Raw genomic sequence first — 23,780 nt, forward strand, 5'->3', positions numbered from 1 at the left:
CCAAAACAATTTGCTGCCCTGCTGCTGGGCCACACTGCTGTCAGCTTGCTGACTTACTTTGGACATCTGGAAGATGTTGTTTCTTAATGGCAGTTTTTGGATGGCAGAGCTGATGATGCGTGTTTATAGCACAGGCTGCTGCTGCTAAAGCCAGCACCTGGGTGAGTTACTGTGAAATGAGAATGCTCTGGTACCATGGGAGTCGCTGCAGCAATTTCGGGTGCTAGCAGACAGCATTTGCTCAAACTGCTGACAGAGGGGAGCAGCAGTGCTAGATTTCTACTTGGATGAATAACTTCTCGTAACTTTGACAAGGTAACAAGGTGTGAGAGATCTAGGAGGCCACCTTGCAATAATACAGAATTAGGACAATTCCCCTTCTGCAGGTTTCTCAGCCTGTAGAGACCTTGTAGTGTTTGAAGAGCAGTGGCAAACAAGAGGCCTTCACAGCATGGACAGTGTAATTGAAAAATATTGTAATTCAAGATATTGCTTCTCCAGCCAAACAGAGGCAAAAGCAGAGAGCTGAAGCAGCACTACTGGAATGTGTGTCTTCACTCAGGAGGTGAGAGTTTTCATAGCTGTGTGATGCTAAGGACTGAGTCCTCTTCTTAAAACCTAACTTAGGCCAGAAAAACTTGTCTTAGATAAACTGATACTGGAGGTATTAGAAAACTGAAGTACTTTTTGTTCTTTTTTTTTTTTTTTTTGTACCAGAAAAAAAAAAATACAGTGAGAAACTATGGGGCCAGCTCGGTGTCACTACCAGGACAAACTAACAAAAATCTTGATGGTTGCTAAGAGGTGGCATTAAACATGAAAATTACTTCCTACACTTACTGCTATGTGCTCCTGGGCTGATCAAGCTTGAAACCTACATGCAAAACTAAGGCAGAAAAATTTTGACATGTTGCTGTGTCTTCCTTTTAAGGAGAACTTTGGTGTTTTGTATGGACAACGTGAGACGGCTGAACAGGTTTAAATCTTTGACTTCGCAAGGATGAACCACATCAGACATAAAAGCTTCAACTGTTCAAAAACATGGTGCTTGGAATAACTGTTCCTTTAACTCCACTGCAGAGATGAGCAAACATTTCTTATTTAAAGAGGAAACAAAGGGATTAATCAAATTTTAAGACTTGACAACATATGAACATCATTGTACCACTTAGCATATTCCAGGCAAGAAATGTCACCCAACTTTTAGCATTATTGTTGAAGAACAACACACTTGTTTGAAAGGCCTACAGGCATTAGGGAATTTTCACAGGCCTTGGTAAACAATCAATTGTCCATATTGTAAAATACTCAAACCATACTGCTCTTCTGTTTTAAATTTCAGGTGTTTCACATCCCAGTCATTTAGTCTGGTTAATCCTGGTTTGCAGGTTAGACCATAAGGAAGTCATGACTTATTTTTGTTTTGATATGCTTTGATAGATTTTGTCAGTCCCAAATTCAGGAATTCACTCCATTTTAGGGAAGTGCTAAAGCATTACTTAAAATTTAACTTGAAATCAGCAGAAATTGAACATGTTTCTGTGTATTTGTTAGTAATGTAATTTGAAGTATTTCCTTGCTCAGGATGTTTTCATATTGTGCAATTTCTAGACTCTGAGACTGTTTCTCAGGGCTTTTGCTGGACCTTCCCTACTATCTGTAGGAAGAGCTGTGCTAAGTAGTAGTGTTAGCTACTCTTTCCAGACCCCACCTCTGGATCCCTCTTGATCATTTCCCTGTCCTTCATGTGATCTTGCATAAAGTACTAGGGAGTTATCATGGATCCCTCACCTGGCTAACCTCATGCCCCTGGGTGGGCACTTTGCAGTCCTTATCACACCAGACATACAACTCATACTGCACATTTCCCTCATGTATTTGGACTTTTCCATCTGGTCATTCTCATTCTGCAGTAGCTTTTCCCAGGCTGCTCTACATCAGGTCAAAGGTATCTTGCACTCAGCTCTGCTTCAGTCTCTCCTTCAACACCCTAAGTTGAAGGAGACACCCTACTGTCTAAGTACTAGGCAGTAAAACCACGCTTGTAATTATAGTTACTTTTCCAAAACTGTGTGCCCACACCTAGCTATCAGTTTCATCACCATTAGATCTCATTTTGATAGCTAGGTTTCCTGTTTTTCAAGCTCTGAAGTGCATTGCTTTGGCCTTTTATAGTAGCATTTGCCTTTCATCTTCATGACTTATACTGTAAACTGGAGGCAGTTTTTCCAGTAGTAGTCACATCAGGCCTGTAAACACAGCCAAAGGTCTGGTTTTACTGCTGTTACAATCAAGAAATACACATCCTATTGTCCTCAACAAACCACTTCTTCATTCTATTCCTCTCCCATGTAATTTTCAAAATCACTGATTTCCCAGATCCAGGTAACCTGGTGTTTGAGTATATCTGTAGTCTAGCTGTATGATTCTAGATATACCACCTTGCTTTTGGCTGCATTAAGTCTACTAAATGTGGCTAAGCAAAGTTTCATAAACTGCAGTAAGAGTAGGAACATGTCAGCTCTCTTAATGCTTGGCTCTTCCCTCTACTATTTTACAAATTTACATGGCAGTATTTTTCTCCTTGCTGACTGCTTTGCTGAAGGTACCATGCCTGATCAGCTTCATTTGATTAACATAATTAGAAGATTTTAAGGAAAAACATTAGAAACTTTGAGGATATTAAAAAGGCCATCAACAGTCTACTGGCCTTATATTGATGGAAATTGGCACTATAATGTCTGCTTCATCAATTCCAGAACTTGACTAGCTAACCTGAAAAATTCTTTTGCATATAAAAGAAAGTTCTTATCTTCGTTAACATCTTTTCCACCAGTGCTTTTTTTTTTGCATAGATCATTCTGAAAACACTTTCAAAATGTATCTGATAAACATGAAGGACTGTTTGCATAATCTAGTATCAGTTCTGAATTTAATGCAAATTCTGATCAAAAGGAAGCAACACCGAAAGTGCTGCAAACTTCTATCACAAATATTTTGGTCCAAAAATTAACCACTATTCCTAAGCATAAATCTATGGTGAAAATTATTGCAAGAATCTCAGCATGTTGTACCTTAATCACAAGTACTGTTAACTAGGAAGCTGCTGCCTTTTCAAGAGGAAATAAATGCTATACAACCTAATTGTTACTGAAAAGTAAAAACACCCCAAAACCAAACCAACCAAAAACCAAAAATCCAAACCAAAACAGGACAAGATGCAGTGAAAGATTACAACCACAAAAGAACTTAAAGAAGTGAGATTCTATGGATAAGTTACCAAGTCTTCAAATTTTAATCAGCAATGACTTGATTATGGTATGTTAAATATCCTTACAAGCAGATATCCTTAACTGCTGGTGCAAGGTTTGCTCACCAAACAGAAAAAGCAGCAGCAGACACCAGCAGCTGGCAAATAAGGCCAGGGGAAATCCACACCGAAAATAAGGGATACCTTCCTCTTCAAGGAATGTTGGTTGACCTATACCAAAGTATTTACAGAGCTGAACCATCCTTATCTGTCCATATGTAAGAACTCAAGTGATTTGTCTTAGGGCAGCAGTAACTGGGTAATTTTTAATGGGCTACTGGAAAAAAAGTAAATATTGTTTCCTACCTATGAGTTAGAGGCCCCACATTGCAAAAGAAAATTACAAGATCATGGACAAAGAGGATAGTTAAGAAATCTTTAGGAAATACTGAGAAAGATTTTGGAGGACTGATTTTTTTTGGAGGAAAAACATTCACATCTCTCAACTATTTTCTTCTTTCACACTAAGCTATAATTCTCCTCTGTAATCCTCCTGATACGCAAAGGTGTTTATGTAAGCTACATGTAACACTATACCTTTATTATAAAAGCAGCTGAGGACAGTTTTTAACTTCCTGATAAGGAGTCATCAGCATATTGTAATGCTGAAATTAGAAAAATTAGAAATATTCTAATGTAATTTCTGGTTTTAAAGTCTACGACTACAATTGGAAAATTCAGAGGATGAACAGTCACAGAGAATGCCAAGGCCAAGCTCATGCAACAACAACTGCTGAGAAAAAACATTTAGGTAAAGGTCTTTCTTTAAAAAAACACCTAACCATGTACTAGTTTGGAAGGTACAAATTTAAAAACAGATTTTTTTTTCTTCTTTTGCTTATCCTCTTCAAAACCAAACAAATCATTACTGTGAGGTTTTTTTGTGTACTGGGAGGAAAAATAAAGATTCAGTAAGTGAAAAAGTGACAAGTTTTGAAAAGGAAAATGCCATCTGCCCTAGTAAGTCATTTCTAGAATGTCCTGTAATTTTGCTATCCTAAATGTCACACGACATGAAGACAAAGTGAACTTGCATCAGAAGTGCTGGTCAGGACATCAGGCAATAAAAGCAAGCCCGCAGGAAGCCTTTCTTGGTGTGCCCCAGCAGGTGTCTGAAGCAATGGTGTGTCTGGGGCAGGTGGAGTGTCTGAAGCAATGATGTGTCTGGGGCAGACCTCTCCCTCTGAGCTGGCCCTGCCACGCTGCCACTGAAGTCATCGGAGAGGAACAGACACTTGCAGGGCAGAGCCAGACAGATGCTCTGCTGCCTGCTGTCTGAGGCAGGACAAGGCATGGTCCAGCCAGTAAGATTACAGGCATTTCACCAAACCCCTTTGTCCTACAATTTTTCCAATATTTTTGGTTTGTTTGGATTTTGCCTCTAAAAATAAGTGCTTTTAAATGCTAGTAATTTGTTTTTGCAGGAATTGCAAGGTGGAAGCATCATCTGTAAAAATATTTATTTTAAAATATTTTTTTCTTTTTACTTCTTTATTTTAAAATTATTTTATTTTTAAAAAAAGAATATAGCCTCACAACAATCATATTTTACACAAGAGGTTTATGATTGATGTCAAAATCATTTATATCACATCTGGAAACCATTATGAATAACATATAAATTGTTCGACCGAGATGGTTCCAAAAATTTCAGCACATTAAGTCTGTTCCCCTGAGCCTATCACTCTCTTTAGCAAAATAAACAAGATTTTGCATTTTTGAATATTTTAGAAAATTACTTTTCAGTCTTCCATTTCTATGTGAAGTCCCCATTGTTCCTTGAACCGCAGGAGATACATTTTTTGGTCCTCAGATGATTCACCAGATACCTGTTTCTCATACAGTCTGAGCAAAATTCCTTCTTTGTCAGGATCATCACACTTGAATACTCCTCCACACACCTGATTTTCAACACTGGACAAGGTAGGAATATACAGTCTTCCACTGTGAGGATCCCAATCAACTAATGTGGTCTGCACACCTTTCTCTGTGAGGCCCTGTGTGATTTCTTTCAGCTGATGATAGGATGTCTGCCCAGATGTTTCAGTATCCAGGTCCATCAAGTTGATATGGGTCTCACCTGGCAATTCATGTGCTGCATCAACCACCTGCAAATTAAGTTCCTCTGTTTTCTGTCCCAAACAAAGGTCTGCTACCCTTATCTCCAGTTGGGGGGAATATGGCTGTCCTGTTTCCATACCAGCCAAGTCCCCCAAAGCAATCTGTGGCTCACCCTGTAGTCCCCTGGGGGCAGAACATTTCTTGTCTAGTTTCTGACCAGGAGTGAATCCTTCAGCCCTTACATCATGTTCATACTCTACTACCCCTGGATTTTTATCTTTCCAAGTATTCTGTGTTCCAGACTGGCCATGAGATGTCCAGTGTCCAGTCTGGTCCCCTTCCACTAAAGTATCTTCTTTCAGTGAAATCTCTTCATGTGAAATACCAAGCAAATATTTTGCTTTCAGCAGTTGTTTAGAAGGCAAATCCTTCCCTTCAGTGGCACTGTAAACAGCGCAATATTGGGGACTTTTCCTTTCTGATAGACGGCTGGATTCCTTACAGTCATCCCCATTAACAGTGATAAGGTTGAGAACTATTTTTTCACTTGGTATGAAAACCCGTTCCTTGCATTTGTCAGTGTACTGCCATACCTGGAAAGTAAGAAATACTTTGAGTGAAGTATAATAAAAATACCATCTTGCTGCTTCTTATACCACCTTATATTCTTAAAATATAAGGCTATGTTCGACCTTATTAGGAGGCTATTTCAATTTAGAGAAGAAGAAAGTTCACCACATAAACACTCAGGAGTGTCAACATGCTCCCTTTTTTTATTCTATCTAAAGTAAAACTATATTATGACCTGTTTTAATATCCCTTTCCTCACCTTCCCCATGTCAAAATATTGGTTAGAACCATTGTGTCAAATACGGGATTTGTTTCCACCAGCATAAACTCATGTGACTTTGGAAAAAACACCAGTTGTCTTCTCGGATCAAAGATTACCGAATATATTCCACTCCTTTTAACCAGTGAAGAGAAAATGGTCATCACAACCAGTTCCCACAAGCGGTGTCAGGTAACATGTTAATGTATGGCTGACACAGAATAAATTAGTAGCAGGTTTCCTTTCAGAGAGGAAGCTACACATCAGGCTGAAGCACCGTCTACGGAGCCTGCACTGTGCAGTCTGCCACAGGCTGCTTCTGTGACTCTCTGCAAAATCATCGAATTAAACAATAGCGATCTTCCTGAAATGACAGGAACACGTGGGCACTGGTGGAGTGAACAGGAAAAACAACCAGAAGCCGCATTTCAGTGTTTTCAAGCTTGAATGGAAGACTGAGACCATTAATTGATGTACCAAGTAGTCTGAAAGGTCCCACAGGACAGAAGTGCTGGACCAAAACAAACGGCTTATTCCACGTCCCCCCAGCCACACAGGGTGCACATGTGGAATAGTCTGTATGTTGGGAAATCCAGAGCATCATTAAAATATCAGGTCAATATTCATTCATTACCTTAACATTGACTGACTCCAGAGGTGGAGAAATAAAATCGAAGCTCCAAGATGGTCATTAAAAAGTGCAATGAACATAAAAAAAATTCCCAACATTGACATTACATCTTTACTGGAGAAAAAACTCCAGGAGTTAAGAGTTTAGTCTGCTACTGAGGGGGAATTTTTCACTAGGTAGCCCTTCATGTTCTTGGATTTTAAAGAGTTCTGTCCTGTTAGCTCCCCAAGAGACCGAGCTACCTCCCGATACCATGCCCCACATCCCAGGGATAAAGCGTAAAGAATAAGACAGAGACAGACTTTTTACAAGGGCCTGTAGTGACAAGGGACAATAGTTTTAAAATGAAAGAGGGTTCATTTAGACTGGATATAAGGAATAAATTCTTTACTGTGAGTGTGGTGAGGCACTGGAATAGGTTTCCCAAGAAGCTGTGGATGCCCCATAACTGCAAGTGCTCAAAGTCAGGTTGGATGGAGCTTTAAGTAACCTGATCTAGTGGCAGGTGTCCTTGCCCACGCCAGAGTGGCTGAACTAGACACCTTTGAAGGCCCCTACCAACCCAAACCACTCTGCGATTCCACGGTTCTGTAATAAAAGCAGTGCCTCATCAAGCGCAGATGTTTCCATGCACATCTGACTGCAGCAGCAGCTGCTCCACTCCTTCTGAGCCTTTCTGAACCCACAGTCCACCTGTGAAGACTTCTCCTGTCACTCCTGCACTGCTCTAATCTTCTTCAGCAAGATCAGCATGTTGAAACCAACTCCCTTGTATCTCCCATCCCACGGTGTCACGCAGATTGGATTAACATTGAAGTCTTTATTCATTATTATAATTGCATGCCTATGGTTGAGCAACTTGCTTAAAGATACCGGTGAGAAAGTTCTGTTGACCTCATGAGCTGGAAACCAGTAACATTTCATAGACTTTATGTGTTCTTTCTAAAAATCAACAAACTTTGCAGTGCTAAGAAATTTGAGAACATTTTTTGCAGAAAGTGTATTTGGGCTGTCTAAATAACAGCATGTGTTTTTCTATACATTTTTGGGTGCTAGGAAATGGTACAGTATTTCGAAGTATTCTTGAAATCCAGGTTAAATTATCTGTATGAAACACGCGATAAATCCGTCACAATTAAGTGGAAAAATCTGGTAACACCCAGTAATAGTCCAAGAAAACATCATGGTGTTTCCATACTGCTTAATTGTCTTCCCTTCTTGTTTCTGAATTCAACAAATTAATAACTTTTTTCCAACTGAATTTACACAGTGCTTCATCTTAGATAAATTTATGGAGTTCTGACATCCTGACAGACCTTGCCTAGTACACCCCAGACCTTGCTTAAGGCAATGACCCTTCCCAAACCAACAGCTCTGTTCTGATCATTGAAAACTTGAGTAATTACTCTGTTTATCTTGCATTTAATAACCCTCAATGTGGTTTTCTTCTCTTGATCTCAGTGGCAACTAGAGCTTTTATTTGGAGCTAGCCATGGTTTCCTCCAAGACTGCTTGGAACCCTGGAAAACACACAGCTCTGCTGTGAGTGCCAAGGCTGGCAGTGAGCTCCTGCAACAGAAGACACTTACCAGGTTTGTTGGATGTTTTTGTTTGTGGATGTGAATATACTTGTGCACACAATAGCATATCACAGAAATAAAAAGGAGAGCCAGCATGGTAGGCATAACATATCCAAATGTGATTGTTATAGTCTCGTCTTCTGTTTTATCTGTTAATAAAACAAAAGTTTTCATTGCAACGGGCAACTTTTTCATGCATGTAGACAGTAATATGTGCATTCACCACACTGTCTTTTGGATACTGAATGCAGATGTTTTAGATAAACAAGGAATTTGCAGGAAATAAAAAAAATTATATTTGAGCTACAGGACGATGTTTATTATTGTCTAAATTATGAATTAAATTGTAAAAAGAAACAACAACCCCTCCCTTAGGTTCTACTGCTGCTAACTTCAGATTGACCCAGGTCTGCCACTCCCAAATCTCATTCAAGGAAAAAAAGCATTCTCCATGCACTAAAACTCCAAGAATGCAGATACTTTTCTTCAGAGGTACTGATGTACCTTCCAGACAGTCCCAGCTATGTGTTATTAGAGGCAATGTTTTTTTCATTGGTACAAGTGCACAGAGGAGGAGGAAACCATGCCAATTATCACTCTCAAAATGGATACATAAAAAACTCACTAATTCAACCACCATTATTTTTTCTAACTTGCATCTTCTTTTTCTTAATTTGCCACCTTACACATACCTCTCAATGTAGCAATGCAATGTTCTTTGGAAAAGCTGCTGTCCAAAACTGGTGTGGTGACATGTATCTGTGCACTGACACAATAAGCTGTTCCAGGCTCTAACCAGGGCACAACCAAGGTGTTGTTGTTGATGGAGAAGAACCACTGGAAGACATTAAAAAAATATTTTTCTCCCCTTTAACTCCTCAGCTACAGAAAGGTCAGACATACACATTTTCTAGAAAGATTAATGATACTTTAAGAGCTGCCAGCTGCATCCTTTTTTCCAAATGCAATCAACATTCAACCTTGTCAAAGCTTACCCGCTTCCTTGTTTTTTTGTTGAGGACAGACACGTTGTACTGTAGGCCAGGATACACCTGAAGCAGAGATACGGATTCTTCCTCAGGACTTCTCTTCCACTTCTCAGGAGCAGTCAGAACGATTGAAATAGATTTGTCAGTAGAAGATACACTTACCATGGGTGGATCAATTTTAGCTGGAAAAATGAACATGTATAAAAAGCAGTCAGATTCAGCAGAGGCACGCTGATTTGACCAGTTTTGAAAAATTGATCATATTACATTTTTGCCATGTTTGGGGGAGTTTAAGTAGAGCTTTGAATAATTTACTTATATTGGTGAAAAATTGTTTGATCAGATAACTAAGAGGATCTCTATAGTGAGAAAGTGAACACTGACTTGCAATTTTGCCAAGGAATTCCTGGGACTTCACAGGATAAACAACCTTGAAACTCAATTTACTAAAATAGGCTGAATTAGCAATAGGTTCTTAGATTATCTGGCACACATAAGAAATATTGGGCTCTAGAGTATGCTGACTGATTGGTTTAATAAAGCCTTTTCAAAATGAGTTATTTATACTGTGAATGTGCCGCAGCTTTTATTTGCCTTGAGTAAGGCTTTACCATAACATTACAAAGTATTCAGTATATACCAGACTATAGATATATATATATATCTCCAAATTCCAATTTTATTATTTCAATTACTTCTGTCAAAAGCATAACTGTGGAACAACTGCAAAAAAGTGTAACTTCATGTTAAAATTAAAATACCATACACTATGAAGGCACACGCAGTCTGAGCACACATTACAGATCAAGGCCACTGAATGCCTGGCTGTGTGCTTAGCCCTCCTTACTGTCTGTTAGAGGGTTGAATCGTGTGGTCTCCATCCAGTCAGAGCATGTCCCATTTAGGAATGCTTTAACACTTGCATAGTATTGTTCTTCATAGTCAGAGGTCTCACTGGAGAGGTCACACCATGTTCTGTTTATATTCCTGCATTCTGGCTTTCTAATCCATTTGCCAACACCGTATCTATATTGAAAAAGAAAGAGAAAGGAGCTCTACAAAAGCTATTTCCATTATATTAGTCACCTCATAATAAAATTTTCTCTGCTTTATTACAGCTGATAAAACAGTTCCCATGTTTAGCAGAAATCTGAAATTTCAAGGAATCCCAACTTCAGCTAAGATGAAGCACAAGACTTCCACAAGTTTTTAATGCAAAATAGATTAGAGTAGGTCCTATCCAGAGGAAGCCAGATGGAGCTAAGTGGGATGTTAGTGATACCAATCTAAGTCAAGCTTTGCTTGCGCAGACCAGAGATCTCTCAACTTCAGTCTCCACAGCTTTAGTTTAAATTCTACACACACAGTAAGAGAGAAAGGATAACTATTTACATGGAAACAAAGAGTTCTGTCAGAATGGTCAGTGACTCAACTATGGACACAGATGATGCTCAGGGTCTCCAAGATGAATGACAGGAGACTACTCATTCCTGCCTGTTGCCTCATTTTCTAGTTTCAAAGAAAGCTTCAATTGGAACACAATGAACTTCAAAACCCTTCTAGTTGAAAAAAGGCCATGTATCTGCTACCAACAATGCTTGGTACTGACCAGCTCTTATACACTGGTAGAACAAACCAAGATTTCCTTGGAAAACTCCTGCTTGGATTTGCTCAGAAGCTCCTGCTCCTCAAATTCACCTTAAGAACTCCCCTTTGGCTGCTAATTAGTAAGGGCGAGTGGCCGTTTCTGCCTGACTGCCAGACAAGATCACTCAGCAGCATTTTCAAGCTGTCCCAAGGCCTTGCTCCCTGGGGTGGGTAGAGGCACGAGTGTTTTTTAATTCAGTATAGCCAGTGCTCTCTGAACATTTTACCTCCTACACAATAGTCCTGGTTTCAGTCAAGGACAGGGTGAATTTTTTGCAGTAGCCATGAGTGGATGGAGCCTGGAGCCATGCGGGCATGGCCAAAATCTTAATGTTATTCCATACCATCTTTTGTCATTGCTGAGGGCATGGGAAAGGGACTCTCTCTCCATTCCAAGAAGAAAGGTGTTCCTTTCCAGTGAAGCAAACGAGGTGGATGGAGCAGTGTGGTAACATTCGTCCAGACCAGAGGGAGCTGTTTTGGGTGCCATGGCTGCAGTCAGGTCGAGCTCTGTGCTCTCTCTTTTGTGTATTTTTATCATTAATATTGCTGCTGTCACTGCTTTTTGTCTTATCTCACTGCTGTTTCCAGTAAATTGTTCTTATCTCCATCTGTGATCTTTGCTTTTTGTGCTTCCAGCTGGAGGTGGAGAGGAAGCAAGTGGTGCCATATTTTTTTAGCAGAACTACTGAATTGGAGAACACTGTTCCCAAACATGACAACAATTATCGTTCACTCTGTAACTGCTGAGCACTCTCAAGGTACAAGAAACTTCCAGAGATCTACATTCATTTTGTTGATCTGAAAATATTCCTAGATTGAGGGAAGTGTAAATATTAGAGGTAAAGATTGGGAGCATTGCATCATCTGTCACAACAATGCTACACCTATTTAGAAGCCAAACTTCTATCACTGCCCTTCAGAATGACACAGTGCTCTCTCAGCGGGAACAAAGGAAATGCAGGCTGGTTCTCAATGCAAATTCCTTGACACCCTACTAAGGTGCAGACCTTGACAATGTAAGCGCCTGATTCCAACCACATTACTTGGTTTTGTACAATGCTTGATAACATCAGTGGATTTTCTCCTAGAAAGGCTTGCTGGATCAAAAAAAATCTGGGGGAGTGGGTCTGTCAGGAAAGAGCAGTGACACACTGGGTGTTATTAATATCGTATTAAATACTACATCTCCATTTCCATTTAAACGTCTACAGAGGACGTATGTGGACAGATACCAGTCCCCAGCACAGTCCTTCTTCATCCCTCTGTCTCATTTTAGAAGAAACGCCTCTGAAAGCTTCCATAGTATTAGAATGTTGCTTCCTACACTTCCTTCATAGGAAGAACATCTCCTTACACATTTTCTAACTTGGTGTGAAGTAAACAGTGCCAGAAGTAGAAGTTAAAAACCACACTCCTTAAGTCTAGCTCACACTTTAGTTCTTTCTTTACTTTGTATCAGCAATACCTTGCATGAAGTTGGGGTTTTTTTAAATTGTTATTCAAAATGCTAAAATAAAGTCAGTGGGAGATAAAATAAACAAGCCAACTTACACTGCATACTTCACCTTGTAGAGTACTCCATCACCTGTGCCTTCTGGTGCTGACCAGTGAAGGACATTCTTCATGTTTATAGACTCAAAATGGACATTCCTAGGGTTGGGCAAAGAACAATACAACTCTCCTGAGAAAGAAAATAAGAAAGGAACAACACGCACTAAGAATCCGCAAATACATACACTTCCAACTTAGCCAAGAGAGAGAGTTATTTTTGAAAAGGCCATAAATTCAACCTTTTTTAGCATTCAAAGTGTAATGTACTTGGCTATGGGAAATTTTTTTACAAGTGTCCCTACCTAGTGCAGTCTCAAATTCCATCTTTACAAGTGTGTTTTTTCTCTAGCAAAAATGACTTTGCCATTTATGACGGGCACTGGCATGGAAATATTCAGGGACTGGAAGCTAAAACTAGGAAAGCTTGGCCTAGAAGAGACACACTTTTTAAAAATTGTAACTGCATTCGAATTGAAGAAAAATTTAACACTGAAAATTAGAAAAATATCCTTTAATACTTCATTAGAATCATCTTGTATCTGAGTGGATTTTTAAAAGACAAACCAGGCATTTTTTAAAAATACACATAGAACCTACTGCACACACAGCTTTACAAACTGAAGTATGACTTTAATCTGGAGAATTGGACTGGATGATTCACAATAGCCCCAGTGTCATTTGACCACCCCTTTTGATTCTCCAGAAAGTCAAAAGCAAACATCTACTGGTAGGTCACACATCTAAATTGCTGTTCATTGAAATTTTGAAATAAATAAACAGGCAAATCTGGCTGTCTTAAGAGCACAGTTTCACATCTTTCTAATACCCACTACTAATCTCATAAATGTCATGAAGGTGCTCGCATTGCTAAATTGCTTGCAAAAAGAAGCCTGTGGGCCCAGGGGAAGAATCCCAAGTTCAAAGTTATGGCTCATGCCCTAGCTACTCCTGCCATGCACCGGGGGGAACAAACCCGAGACCAGCTCCGAAGCTGCCACTTCCCATTGCAGGTAGCCACAAGAGCATAATAGGGAAGAAAAAAAGTGACTCTGTGGGTTTTCGGGACTTTTCAAAACCCTGTCATTTCCTCCTCTAGGAATGCAATTCTAGTTCTTGAGATAACAAAATGAGGCAAAGAAAAGGGGAAATAAAATCTATCAACACGAACAGTGGGAACCTGTTCAAATGAATAGTCCTTGAGCTGTTACTTCCGTAAGCAGACCTTAGGTTTTTTTGTAGCATATTTCACTATTACTAGAGCAATAGTGTTCATCCTCCTGTGTATGTAACATGTAGCTGCTTTTGTAAGCAAAAGTCACCACCATTTTCCTGATTAATGTGCAGACTCCTATCTGTCTTTGAGCCAAACAGTAAAAGTTTTTTTCTCTTCAGCACATTTATTAAAACAATCTCCTTGCAATTCCATAGAGACCTATTACTTTAAACTGTCTCAGTGCAAACTCTGGGTCTTCCAAGCCTCTAGCTGCTCATTAATGCTGTAGTGGTATATGTGTGTATCTGTATCTTCAGATCACAGCACTGTTTATGGAAGGTATTTCTAATGTTGCTCTCTTTTATCTCTAGCTCTTAGTGTTCAGTAGCTTGCATTTTCTAGTCAGAGAACAAGTTTTGTCAGGTATAGTCCTTAGGGCAAGCTTATCTATTTACAAAAAGTAGAAAGTCCCATTTCCTTGACTCTTGGATGCAGAAATATCCCATGACAGTCAGCTTGTAAGAAAGACTTGGTTGTAACAACTATAGACTTGGTTGTAACAACATAAAAAAAAGTCCCAGGGTGCCAGGGGATGTAAAAACAGCAAAACAGATTCTCCAGGAATTTGCCTTACTCTAACACTTGCTTCCAAGTGGGAGATACAGAATCTAGAAAATCAAAGGTTTTCATTTCCCCAAAATAAATGTCCTCTGCAATTGCTTTAAGTGAAACCAAATGTAAAGATGAAGCTGCCCAGGAAAGCTGAGAAAACAGTTTGATTTTCTGAAGAGTTGTTTGCCTGTACCTTTCCACATTTGTCCACCCTTATTTTAAAACATTTGTATTCCTCAAGTACATTTTAAAGTAGCAAGAGTAATGCGTTTGGCTGTTACATTAAAATATTTTTAAACTATTAATGTGTAAAACTGGCTCTTTGACTTTTTAAGTTTTTTTTTTTTTTAATTTTAATTTCCCTCCTCCCAGTGTGGTTTCTGCTGTGGTAAATGAAGTTTCAAAACAGAAACACTGACTGCAGCAGAGGAGCCAATCTCAGTATGCAGAAGCCGCAGACTGTATCTTTACAAGATCTAAAGCATTACAACACTGCTGGTTGTGCTCCCAGCTACCCCCAGCTCAGTGAGATTTGGAAGACAGAGGGAACGAGACCATTAACTTTCCATGAGAAGCAAAAGCCGAGATTTGGTTTTTACTCCTGGTTTTGCCCCTTTACTAAAGGGCTCCTGCCCTTACAATAAATCATGCAAGTTAGTTCTACCTCAATTCTGCACGTGTAAAACAAGAATAAAACTACCATACTCCCCTACGTCTCCAGGAAGAGTTAAGAATAAATTCCTTCCTGGCTATTTGGTGATCAGCAGTATCAGGAGGCACGTGTAGAAAACAGATTATACACAGAGCTTGAATGTTCCATGGTTATCAGTCAGGAAAGGGCTCAAGAATATGCAACAGCTGCTTGTTTCAATCCTTTAACTTGTCTTCAGTCTTTCAGTTTCTTGTCTTTAAACACAGTACATCCAGTTATATTCTGATTTTATTTCCATTTTTCAGGATTAATGGCATGGGTGTCACATAGAGCATTTTCAGTTTGTACTGGCCTAGGAGCAGAAACCAGTCACACATGTTGCTTTGCTAGGTTAGGTCTGCGTCATTGATTGCTAGCAATGGCTGTCATTCAGTTCCCAGTACAACTAAGTCACTTTATTTATTTATTGCATGGAAAAAAATGGAACTTGTATTACTGTCTTTGGAAAGGCTGTAAATCAAACCTTGAGTAATATCATGGTTTACACCTTCATGATTGACATCTGGACTGGAATTAAAGTAATAATATGGACTTGCAAACTTCACCACCACAAGGAACAGCCAAGTCCTGATCTTAGAATAAGCTATAGCGAGACTCTACAAAACAGACATGACTTAGCCCGAAAACACCTTTGCATGTGAGTGAAAAACCCCACTGACATCAGTGAGATTATTCACATGAGTAAAAGTCTGCACGGCAGGTGCTCCATCTTCTCTTTATGAAATCACCTGCTATGTTTAAAAACCTGGTCAGTTTGAATCACATAGAGCTGCCTGCCAAGTACCTGCCTTGCTGAAGTCAGTACAGTTCACAGCTCAGTTTTGGTTATAGCCCTGTCTATCTATCTACATGCACACACAGACACATACATACAGACACAAGGATAAACACACATGTTTTCCATGTTACAACCATTACCCATTCAGTGCATCTGTCTTTTACCTGCTAGGAGGTCCCCCTGCCTGCCTCTGTGACAAACAGCTGTGTTTAATGGCAGTGCTGCAGAACAAATACAGCTGCAGCTACCCATGTCCTCTGGCTCTAAACAGATTTTTTAGCTTTGCACTTCAGTTGGGTAACCCAGCAGCTGCAAAGCATAAAAATATATAAATATAGAAAAGTTTAGATTATTTTTTCTGTGCAGTGGCAAAATTTCTGGGGTGGGGAGAAGGCAGAGGACTCACTGAGAGCTGACCTATTGGTATCCAAGTGCCTCCTTGTGTGATCACTGTTGGTTACTGTAGCCCTCTCAAGTAGAGTGATCATCTGCTATATTTTACTGTGGCATGGCACAAAGGTGCAAACACCAAATTATCCAATCAAATACAGCAAGAAGTATCACAGAACCCTCTAGACAACTGTAAGATAAAATTTAAGACAGTGAGTGATGTGGAAAGCATTAAGACAGAAAGATGAGCCCTACTGCAACAGTCTTCCTAGCCACAGCAGCAAAACCCAAGAACTCTCCCCCACAGTCCTCTCAGAATTCAACAGAGGAACTGCTTCTCTGACAATGGCGCAGACTTTGGCTTCAATTGCGGTCGTATTTTCTTATAAAGAAGTGGCCCTTGGTAGCACCTCTGATGGAAGCGAAACCTTTGTGCTGGGTACCGAATTTGTGGGCATCACTGCAGCTGTGCCTTGGCATTTGCAGCTGCCACTTCAAGGCCATGCATTGAACTCCCACTTACACACCTCAGAGAGGGGACAGCCTTTCAAACAGGCAGAGTCCCTGATTTACCTTATCCCACTGGTAGCTTAGAGCCACCAGTGAAGCACCAAGCAATTAAGGATCAATCTAGGATACACTGCATCTGAAAATGAACACTCTAAACCACTGCCCTTTCTTTAGTCTTACAGTTCAGCTTTGGATGACTTCAACCATATTCCTCTGAAATCTCATTTGCTCCTTCTATGCTGTTGCTCTTATTTTTTGAGGAATTTTTTTCTCTCTTCTCTTCCTCCAGCTCATCTGTTTTGATTATGTTGTTCTCAGTGAAAAAGTCTCTCAAACACATGCCTAAGCATAACATAAAAATAAAACTTGTCATACTCAGAGTAAATGTCCATTTAGCATCATGTCTGGTGTCCCTCACAAGCAGAGGGTTGGGGTTTTTCTGGCACATCTCCAGCTTCAGGCAAGTCGGCACTGGCCATGCAGGAATGTGAGGGACTGCACCAAGTGGTAAACAGGGGGACTGAGCCAAAATTGTAGATCATAAGATAGACAGAGGAAGGGAAACCCAGCAAAACCAAGAATATACTTTAGCAAACTTATGACTTACTCATTGTCTTAGCAACAATTTAAGTAAATGAGTAAACTTCTTAACAATTAAGTGATCCTGAAAGCTTTTCTCTGTGCAGATTCTTTTTGACTCAAACTCAGCAGACTGAATAATGAGGAAGAGAAAAAAGAGCGGGAGGAGGAGGAGGAGGAGGAGAGGTACGTAGAAGCCATTACAGCTCAGCTGCCTTTCTCCTGGTGGGTTGCTGGAACTCTGGTGTTGCTGGGTATGAAGTCAGGTTAGTGAAACCCTTTGACCTGAGCGGCACTGGTGGGAATGTGGGGAGGAGCACAGAGGTGATTTCCTGTTCAAGTCATAACAGCACTCGAGAGCTAGCCACAAAGCACACTCTTTGCTCTCCCACAAGAGGAGCCTGTCACTCCCTACACAGCTTGTTCAGAGGGGGCACACGGGGAAGAAAGACGGGCAGAAAGGGAAGCATAAGGCTGCATGAAAACCAGTTGGTGGAGCAGATGGAAAAGCTTGAGGGAAGAGGTGTGGAAAGGTGGGAGAAGGATGAGACTGAAGCACATGGGGTTTGTTTTTCAAGAAACGGGCAGGCTGCCATTGGAAACAGGGAGCCTGAGGAGGTAATTTTGTCAAAGAGTGTGAGTGGAAATACAGCCTGAAGAACAGGAGATACAGAAGTGGGACTGAAGCTATGGCTTGCCCTGACAGGCTCTCCTCCTCCATGTCAAGCCTTGTTGTTATTTATCCAAACCATGTGCTAACTTATAAAAAACACCTCTAAAGAGAATATTGGTCAAAGAACATTTCAGACTCAGTCCAGAAATACCCATCTTCAGAGAGGAGGAGGAAGTCTTCCCAGTCCATCGAAGGCTTGTTAGGAGAGAGCTGGAGAGGACCATGGCAGCTGACATCCATTCCTTTTTGCTAACTTTTATGAAATAAAACAAACTGAATTTTCTTCCCACTGCATTGCAAGTTTGCAAGTACAAGAGTAGAGCTCCCACTGTCTTCGCCATGCCCTGCTGCAAACACATTTGCTTGATGCACTCCAGCAGGCAAAAGTTACTGTAGGTATGTTTTCTATTAATTCTGAGTGACCAATACTTGCCTGAAACAAGCAAACAAGGTGAGTGAAATTCAAAGTGAGCTTGTCTAAAATTAGTCACAGCCCTTTCAAGGCTTTCAGAGTTGTAATCTGATGGAGGTGTTTTGTGCTTTATGGTTTGGTTTGGTTCCAGCTTGGTTCTTGTTATTTTGTTTTTTAATTTAAAATGCAAAGAGGTTTTGTTAAGTTTGTCATGCAAAACCATTTTTTGTCAAAAAGAGCTACATTAATTTTAAAAGCCCAATGGTGACACAATGCCATGACATGATAGCTGTTTTTTAAAACAGATGTTTTGAAATTATATGAAATATTGAAAATTGCCTGTCCAGCATTTAATGTTGAGGATTTTCTTTTCTACCTAGAACATGTTTAGCATTACCCACTTATTGCTGCTTAGATCAATCACATCGAACAGCCAAGAAAATGCAAGCTTAGTTAAAATACCTCTGACATCTTACATTTGTTTTCCAAAATATCCAAGAGTTAAGCTTTCTATTTGAAATATTGTAAAAATTATGCTGTGCGACAGTTATCAGCCAAATTGCCATACACCACATTTTGGTACACTCCTAATCCATCTTTACATAAAATATCTATTTTTTACATATAAATTGAGCCAAAATTAGGTTTGGCTTTCATCATTCAGCACTGACTAACAGCTATTAGGCGACAACAGTCCAGTTAGAACTAACAGCATTGTATTTATTGCCTAAGAGATGTTGCTCGTTGCTCTGTGACCTACTGATGGCTTTTCTAGAAAAGGGATTTATGCTTTTCTTGGGAGTCAAAACAATTTTAATTAGAGAAATCCACAATTCTCAATCCACATTTTGCCTCAGACAGGAGACTGAATGTAGCATTGATGGGGGATGAGCACTTGCCTTCCTTTCTGAGGGAAAGGCAATCCTAAGAAGATGGAAGTTGAACACCTTCTTCTGCACCCGAGATCTCAGAGGAAGGACCAACACTCCCAGAAAGTTTGTAATGCCTCACCTCTCGCAGGCAATGCCTCTGGGAAGGAACTGTTTGCAGAGAACTCCTGGGGCATCCCCTCATTGGTGTGAGACTGAACAGAAATACGGTGCCTCTGAACAATACCCAAGTTACTGGCACACCAAGTACAAAGAGAAGAGCTGTATGTAATTTTAAATTTTTACCTAGAGATGGTCCTGAGTTCCAAAATTCAGGCTCTTACCAAGTTAAGCCTCTTAAAATATGGGAGCTCTTGTTCAGCTGGCTCATAAGGGTGTTTTTTCTCTCTCTTTTTTGCAGATAATCAATACCATTTCTCGGGGAGAACTCAATCAGCAGAAATCAATCTGTACAAGCCAAAACTATAAAACCAAACATAAACAGGAACCATACACACACAAATGACTTGAGTAATCCTAACCACTTGCTTGTCTTGGAATTAAGACTATAAAGGTCACTAGACAACAAGAGGCCCAGAAAGGAATGGTTATCAGCTACAGTGGTGAACCTGAGTGTTTGCTGAGGAACTGCAATGCACATCTAGGGTTTGGCCTTTAATCACAAATCCCAAGAGTGTTGGAAGTCCCTCTATGGAATGAACTGCCTCCTTTAACAATTTCCATTTCTCTTTAACAGGCAATATGAACTTGTCAAGTTGAGTCATAAGCAAAGCCGAGTACTAGGGCTAGATCGCAGTGTTGTCCAGAACAGCCTAGCATAATATTGGAAGCTGGAGATGAGAAAGTAGGGATGAACCTTTCAACTATATCAACATGCCACTCCTTCTTCATATACTGCAGTTCTCCTTATGCCAATATCCATTTTTATTTATTTCTATGTTACATTTATTCTTCTTTCCTTCACACTAGTGGAGAGCAAGGAAATACTGTGTAAAAACACCGAGCTCAACCCCCCCATATACATCCATTCTTATTACTGAAGCTTTATGCCCTCTCTGGTAAACACACAGATTATCACCAACACACATGCATTTCAATCTTGCAAAGTATATAGATATGTACTAGGTTATACAAAATACTATATGCACAAGATTTTCAAGCTGAGAGTTCAAAAAATCATTCTATTTTACAATTTTTCCCCACTGCTTTTCCTATCTCTAGCCTTTTATCCAGTATTTCCCAGAACAACATCAAAAGGGATGTTTTGTACATTCCAGTACAGTTCTAGTAACTGTGAAAGAAAATACATCGAAATTTGCTTAAAGGAAGGCCTGAAGCTGCTTCTCAAATTACTATTTATTAGTAAAAATATGGTAAAGTGTAATACGAAAGACGTAAATTAAATCAGGTATGTCAGTGCAGAAAAAGCAACTTACACTGCTATTAGAAAACATCAAAAGGGGGAAGCTTTCAAGGTTGCATCATATGAAATGTAGTTGATATAGCCACATATCAGATCCAGTGGGATCTAAAGCTGGGTGTATGCCAGCAAGGACTGCAACCCAGTATGAGCAGGTCTGTTAGATTAAAATGTTTATACTGAGAAAACCTTGTCTACATTATATACATTTCAGGGTTTTGCTTTTTAACACTGGACCACCTGTACTTGGCACTACATGAGTGGATGAAGCACATCTTCAAGGGCAGCTTCATCCAGAAAAAATCCAGTTCCAAGACTGTGTCACAATATACACAAAAATACAGTAAGGGAAATGATTGAGATTTGCTTCAAAATCACATACCTTACCTGAATGAAAATAGTAAAATATGCCTTAAATAAATCAAAATGCTCCTAGTTTTGCTGTACAGCATTCAGGCTCATTTCCCTTTCCTCACCATAGTATAGATATAGATACCATAGTATCCAGTGCATTCTTTCTTCTGTATGGATCTACAAGAGAGATACTGGACTCCACAGGCCAAAGATTTCAAGGATTCTCTAACTGCGGAAGAATGCGGTTAGGGAAACCAAACCTCCCCTAAAAGCAAGCAGAAGGATTTAAAATAGAGCTTGGTAAGTTAATGGATTAATATTCTACCACGTAAAAAATTCAGGCTGTTCCTTCACATCCTCACAAAAATTGCTGAACTCTCCCATGTGGTAAAGAGGAACATGCTTGAACAGTCTTGATCCCAATGGTTAAAAAATTAATTTTCCATTTTATTTCGCATTTTCTTCACTTTTTTATTTGTTCTACAGTACAGATTTTTAAACGGTTGAGTGAAACACCAATTTATAAAAATCCCAATTGCAGTGACAAGTGAAATTTTTATCCTTGCTCAGATAGTCTATTAAGTACAGTTCATAGACAGCAGGGCCTGAAAACAGAATGCAGTTAGAGGCTGCTGGAACAGTAGATGTAATCCAGTAAGGATAAAATCATGCCCACTAACACATCACAGCCAAAACAAAAGGTGTTTTGCAAAGGTCAAGCTCTAATTTAGCATTTAAATGCTGCTGCTAAGGAGTTCAGAAAGGAACGTGACAAGAGATCCCAAGGAGACAGGCACAGGACAGATCCCATAAGATCTAAGAATCTGAGTCTGCAAAGTCCTGCTGCAAAACTGCATTTACATGGCACTTGGGTCCTAGTTTCTGTTGTTGGATCAAAGTACCCAAAAGGGACTCCTCTACCTATCACTTCCCTTCAGAGAAAGCACATGAGCACTGCTATGATGGTTCTGCACTTCATATAATTTCTTCCATTACTAGCAAAATACTTCTAGGATGAATTAAACTAGCATTTAAGGTCTCACGCTGAAAAAGGTAAAAATGGAAGCTCTAAGCCTTCAGTGGAAGGCACAGCTCTCCTTTCCGTGCTGGTATTGCTGACTGTCAACAAAACTCTCAAGTGATGTCCAGCTAAAACCTCAGGAATGTGCAAACAGATTCCCTTCTTCCTTGAACAACCACTAGACAAAAGCAGCATAACCCCCTTGACATTTTTCTAAACTTTCTTCAGAATCAAAACCAGTAGTAAACACATTTTAAAGTTTTTTTTTAAAGGGCAACTGAATGCCAGTTGTACAGATTTTCCACACTTGCACTGATGACCATCGGACTTAATAAGATGAAAATAATGTGGTCAGTTACTTAAAAAGAAGCTGGCATTGGTACCTCTGAAAGCAACTCAAAATCACTGATGCCTATTGGAGTAGTTTGTCAAAAGAGTAACTAGGACACAGTACTTAGTGGTACTCAAAGGCATTCAGGGTATGAAGAACTCTCCTCACTGCCTTCCAGCTCTCACAAGATTGGAAAGTTTTGCTGTGGAGTTAAATGGGAGCAGACTCTGTCCCTGTGCATTGAGTTTTGGAGGCAAGACTTGCAGCAAAGAACAAAATCACAGAGTCAGAGTAGGTTTCTTAGAAGATCTGCTAATCCCTCCAAAGCGTTGCTCTGTTTTATAATAGGAGATATATTAAAAAAAGGAAATAATGTATGATTTTAACAGCAGCAGGGGACCCCCCCCTGCACACACGTTCCAGGCTACAGTTTATAAGCTCATTCCCACTGGGTAACATCCTTGTCCAAGCCGAGACATTTTGCTCTCTGAGCTGCTCCCACAACCCACTCCAGCTGCCACCTTTTTTGCTCCGGGTCTCTTGTGCTTGGATGTGTGGCTGTCACCATATGATACAGCCAACCGGTGGGAGAAGGGACTTGGAGCCACTCAGGACACTAACAGGCGGGCTGAGTATCTCTGCCAAAACCCTACCCTTTTTGTTTTAATCTAGCTCTTGACTGCTCAGTTACACTCTTGAGGATAATGCCTGTCAAACAGAAGGGAAGCTACAAACACCAAAGGTATTTGGGGAATTATCGCGATGGGTATAACAAGAACTATCTGAAGAGCACGCTATCGACTTAGAGCTGACAGCAAATCAACACAGAGCTTTGTAAAACCTAATTCCAGCTTAATTACAGAGAAAAAGAAAAGATGAAGCAACATTACAGAAATACCCAGTTCTCCTCCTCCAGTCGAAAACACGAACACCAAATGCACGGCTGTCCAGGGCGGACGGCACGGGAGCACCTGAGCCCTGCTCCGGTCCGCGGCTCCCGGGCGCCGGCCGGCCGGGGCTGAAGGAGCACAGCTCGGCCGTGCGGGGTCACGGCCCGCACCGCCAGCCCGGGAGGGATGCGCGTCCCCACCGCGACAGGCGGGGGCAGCGCCGGCACCCGCACCCACCTGTGCGCGCCGCGGGGCTCGGCGGCAGCAGCGACAGCAGCGACAGCGCCAGCAGCAGCCAGGCGCCCATCGGGGCCACATCTCCCGGCCCGGGGGCTCCCCGCGCCGCGCAGGCAGTGGGAGCGGGCCGGCCGGCCCGGCAGGGCAGGGCGGGGCA

General features: G+C 40.6%; 1 protein-coding gene across 7 annotated transcripts; it reads right to left on the reverse strand.

The window, feature by feature from the left end:
* Window positions 1-4,815: 4,815 nt before the first annotated feature.
* On the reverse strand, window positions 4,816-23,780 carry IL20RA (interleukin 20 receptor subunit alpha). Of its 7 annotated transcripts, none has more exons than XM_039569504.1 (7): window positions 23,624-23,780; window positions 12,602-12,731; window positions 10,248-10,426; window positions 9,407-9,582; window positions 9,104-9,248; window positions 8,421-8,560; window positions 4,816-5,964 (listed from the first exon to the last, which is right to left on the reverse strand). In XM_039569504.1, exons 1-7 carry the CDS (start codon window positions 23,691-23,693, stop codon window positions 5,053-5,055), a joined length of 1,752 nt encoding a protein of 583 aa, XP_039425438.1. In that variant the 5' UTR covers window positions 23,694-23,780; the 3' UTR covers window positions 4,816-5,052. The 7 variants fall into 7 exon arrangements, with proteins under 7 accessions (XP_039425438.1, XP_039425440.1, XP_039425441.1 ...); XM_039569506.1 differs by having other exon boundaries at window positions 12,616-12,731; window positions 23,624-23,728; XM_039569507.1 differs by having other exon boundaries at window positions 12,616-12,700; window positions 23,624-23,727.

Source organism: Corvus cornix, chromosome 3 (genome assembly GCF_000738735.6).
Source record: "Corvus cornix cornix isolate S_Up_H32 chromosome 3, ASM73873v5, whole genome shotgun sequence".
Taxonomy (NCBI): domain Eukaryota; kingdom Metazoa; phylum Chordata; class Aves; order Passeriformes; family Corvidae; genus Corvus; species Corvus cornix.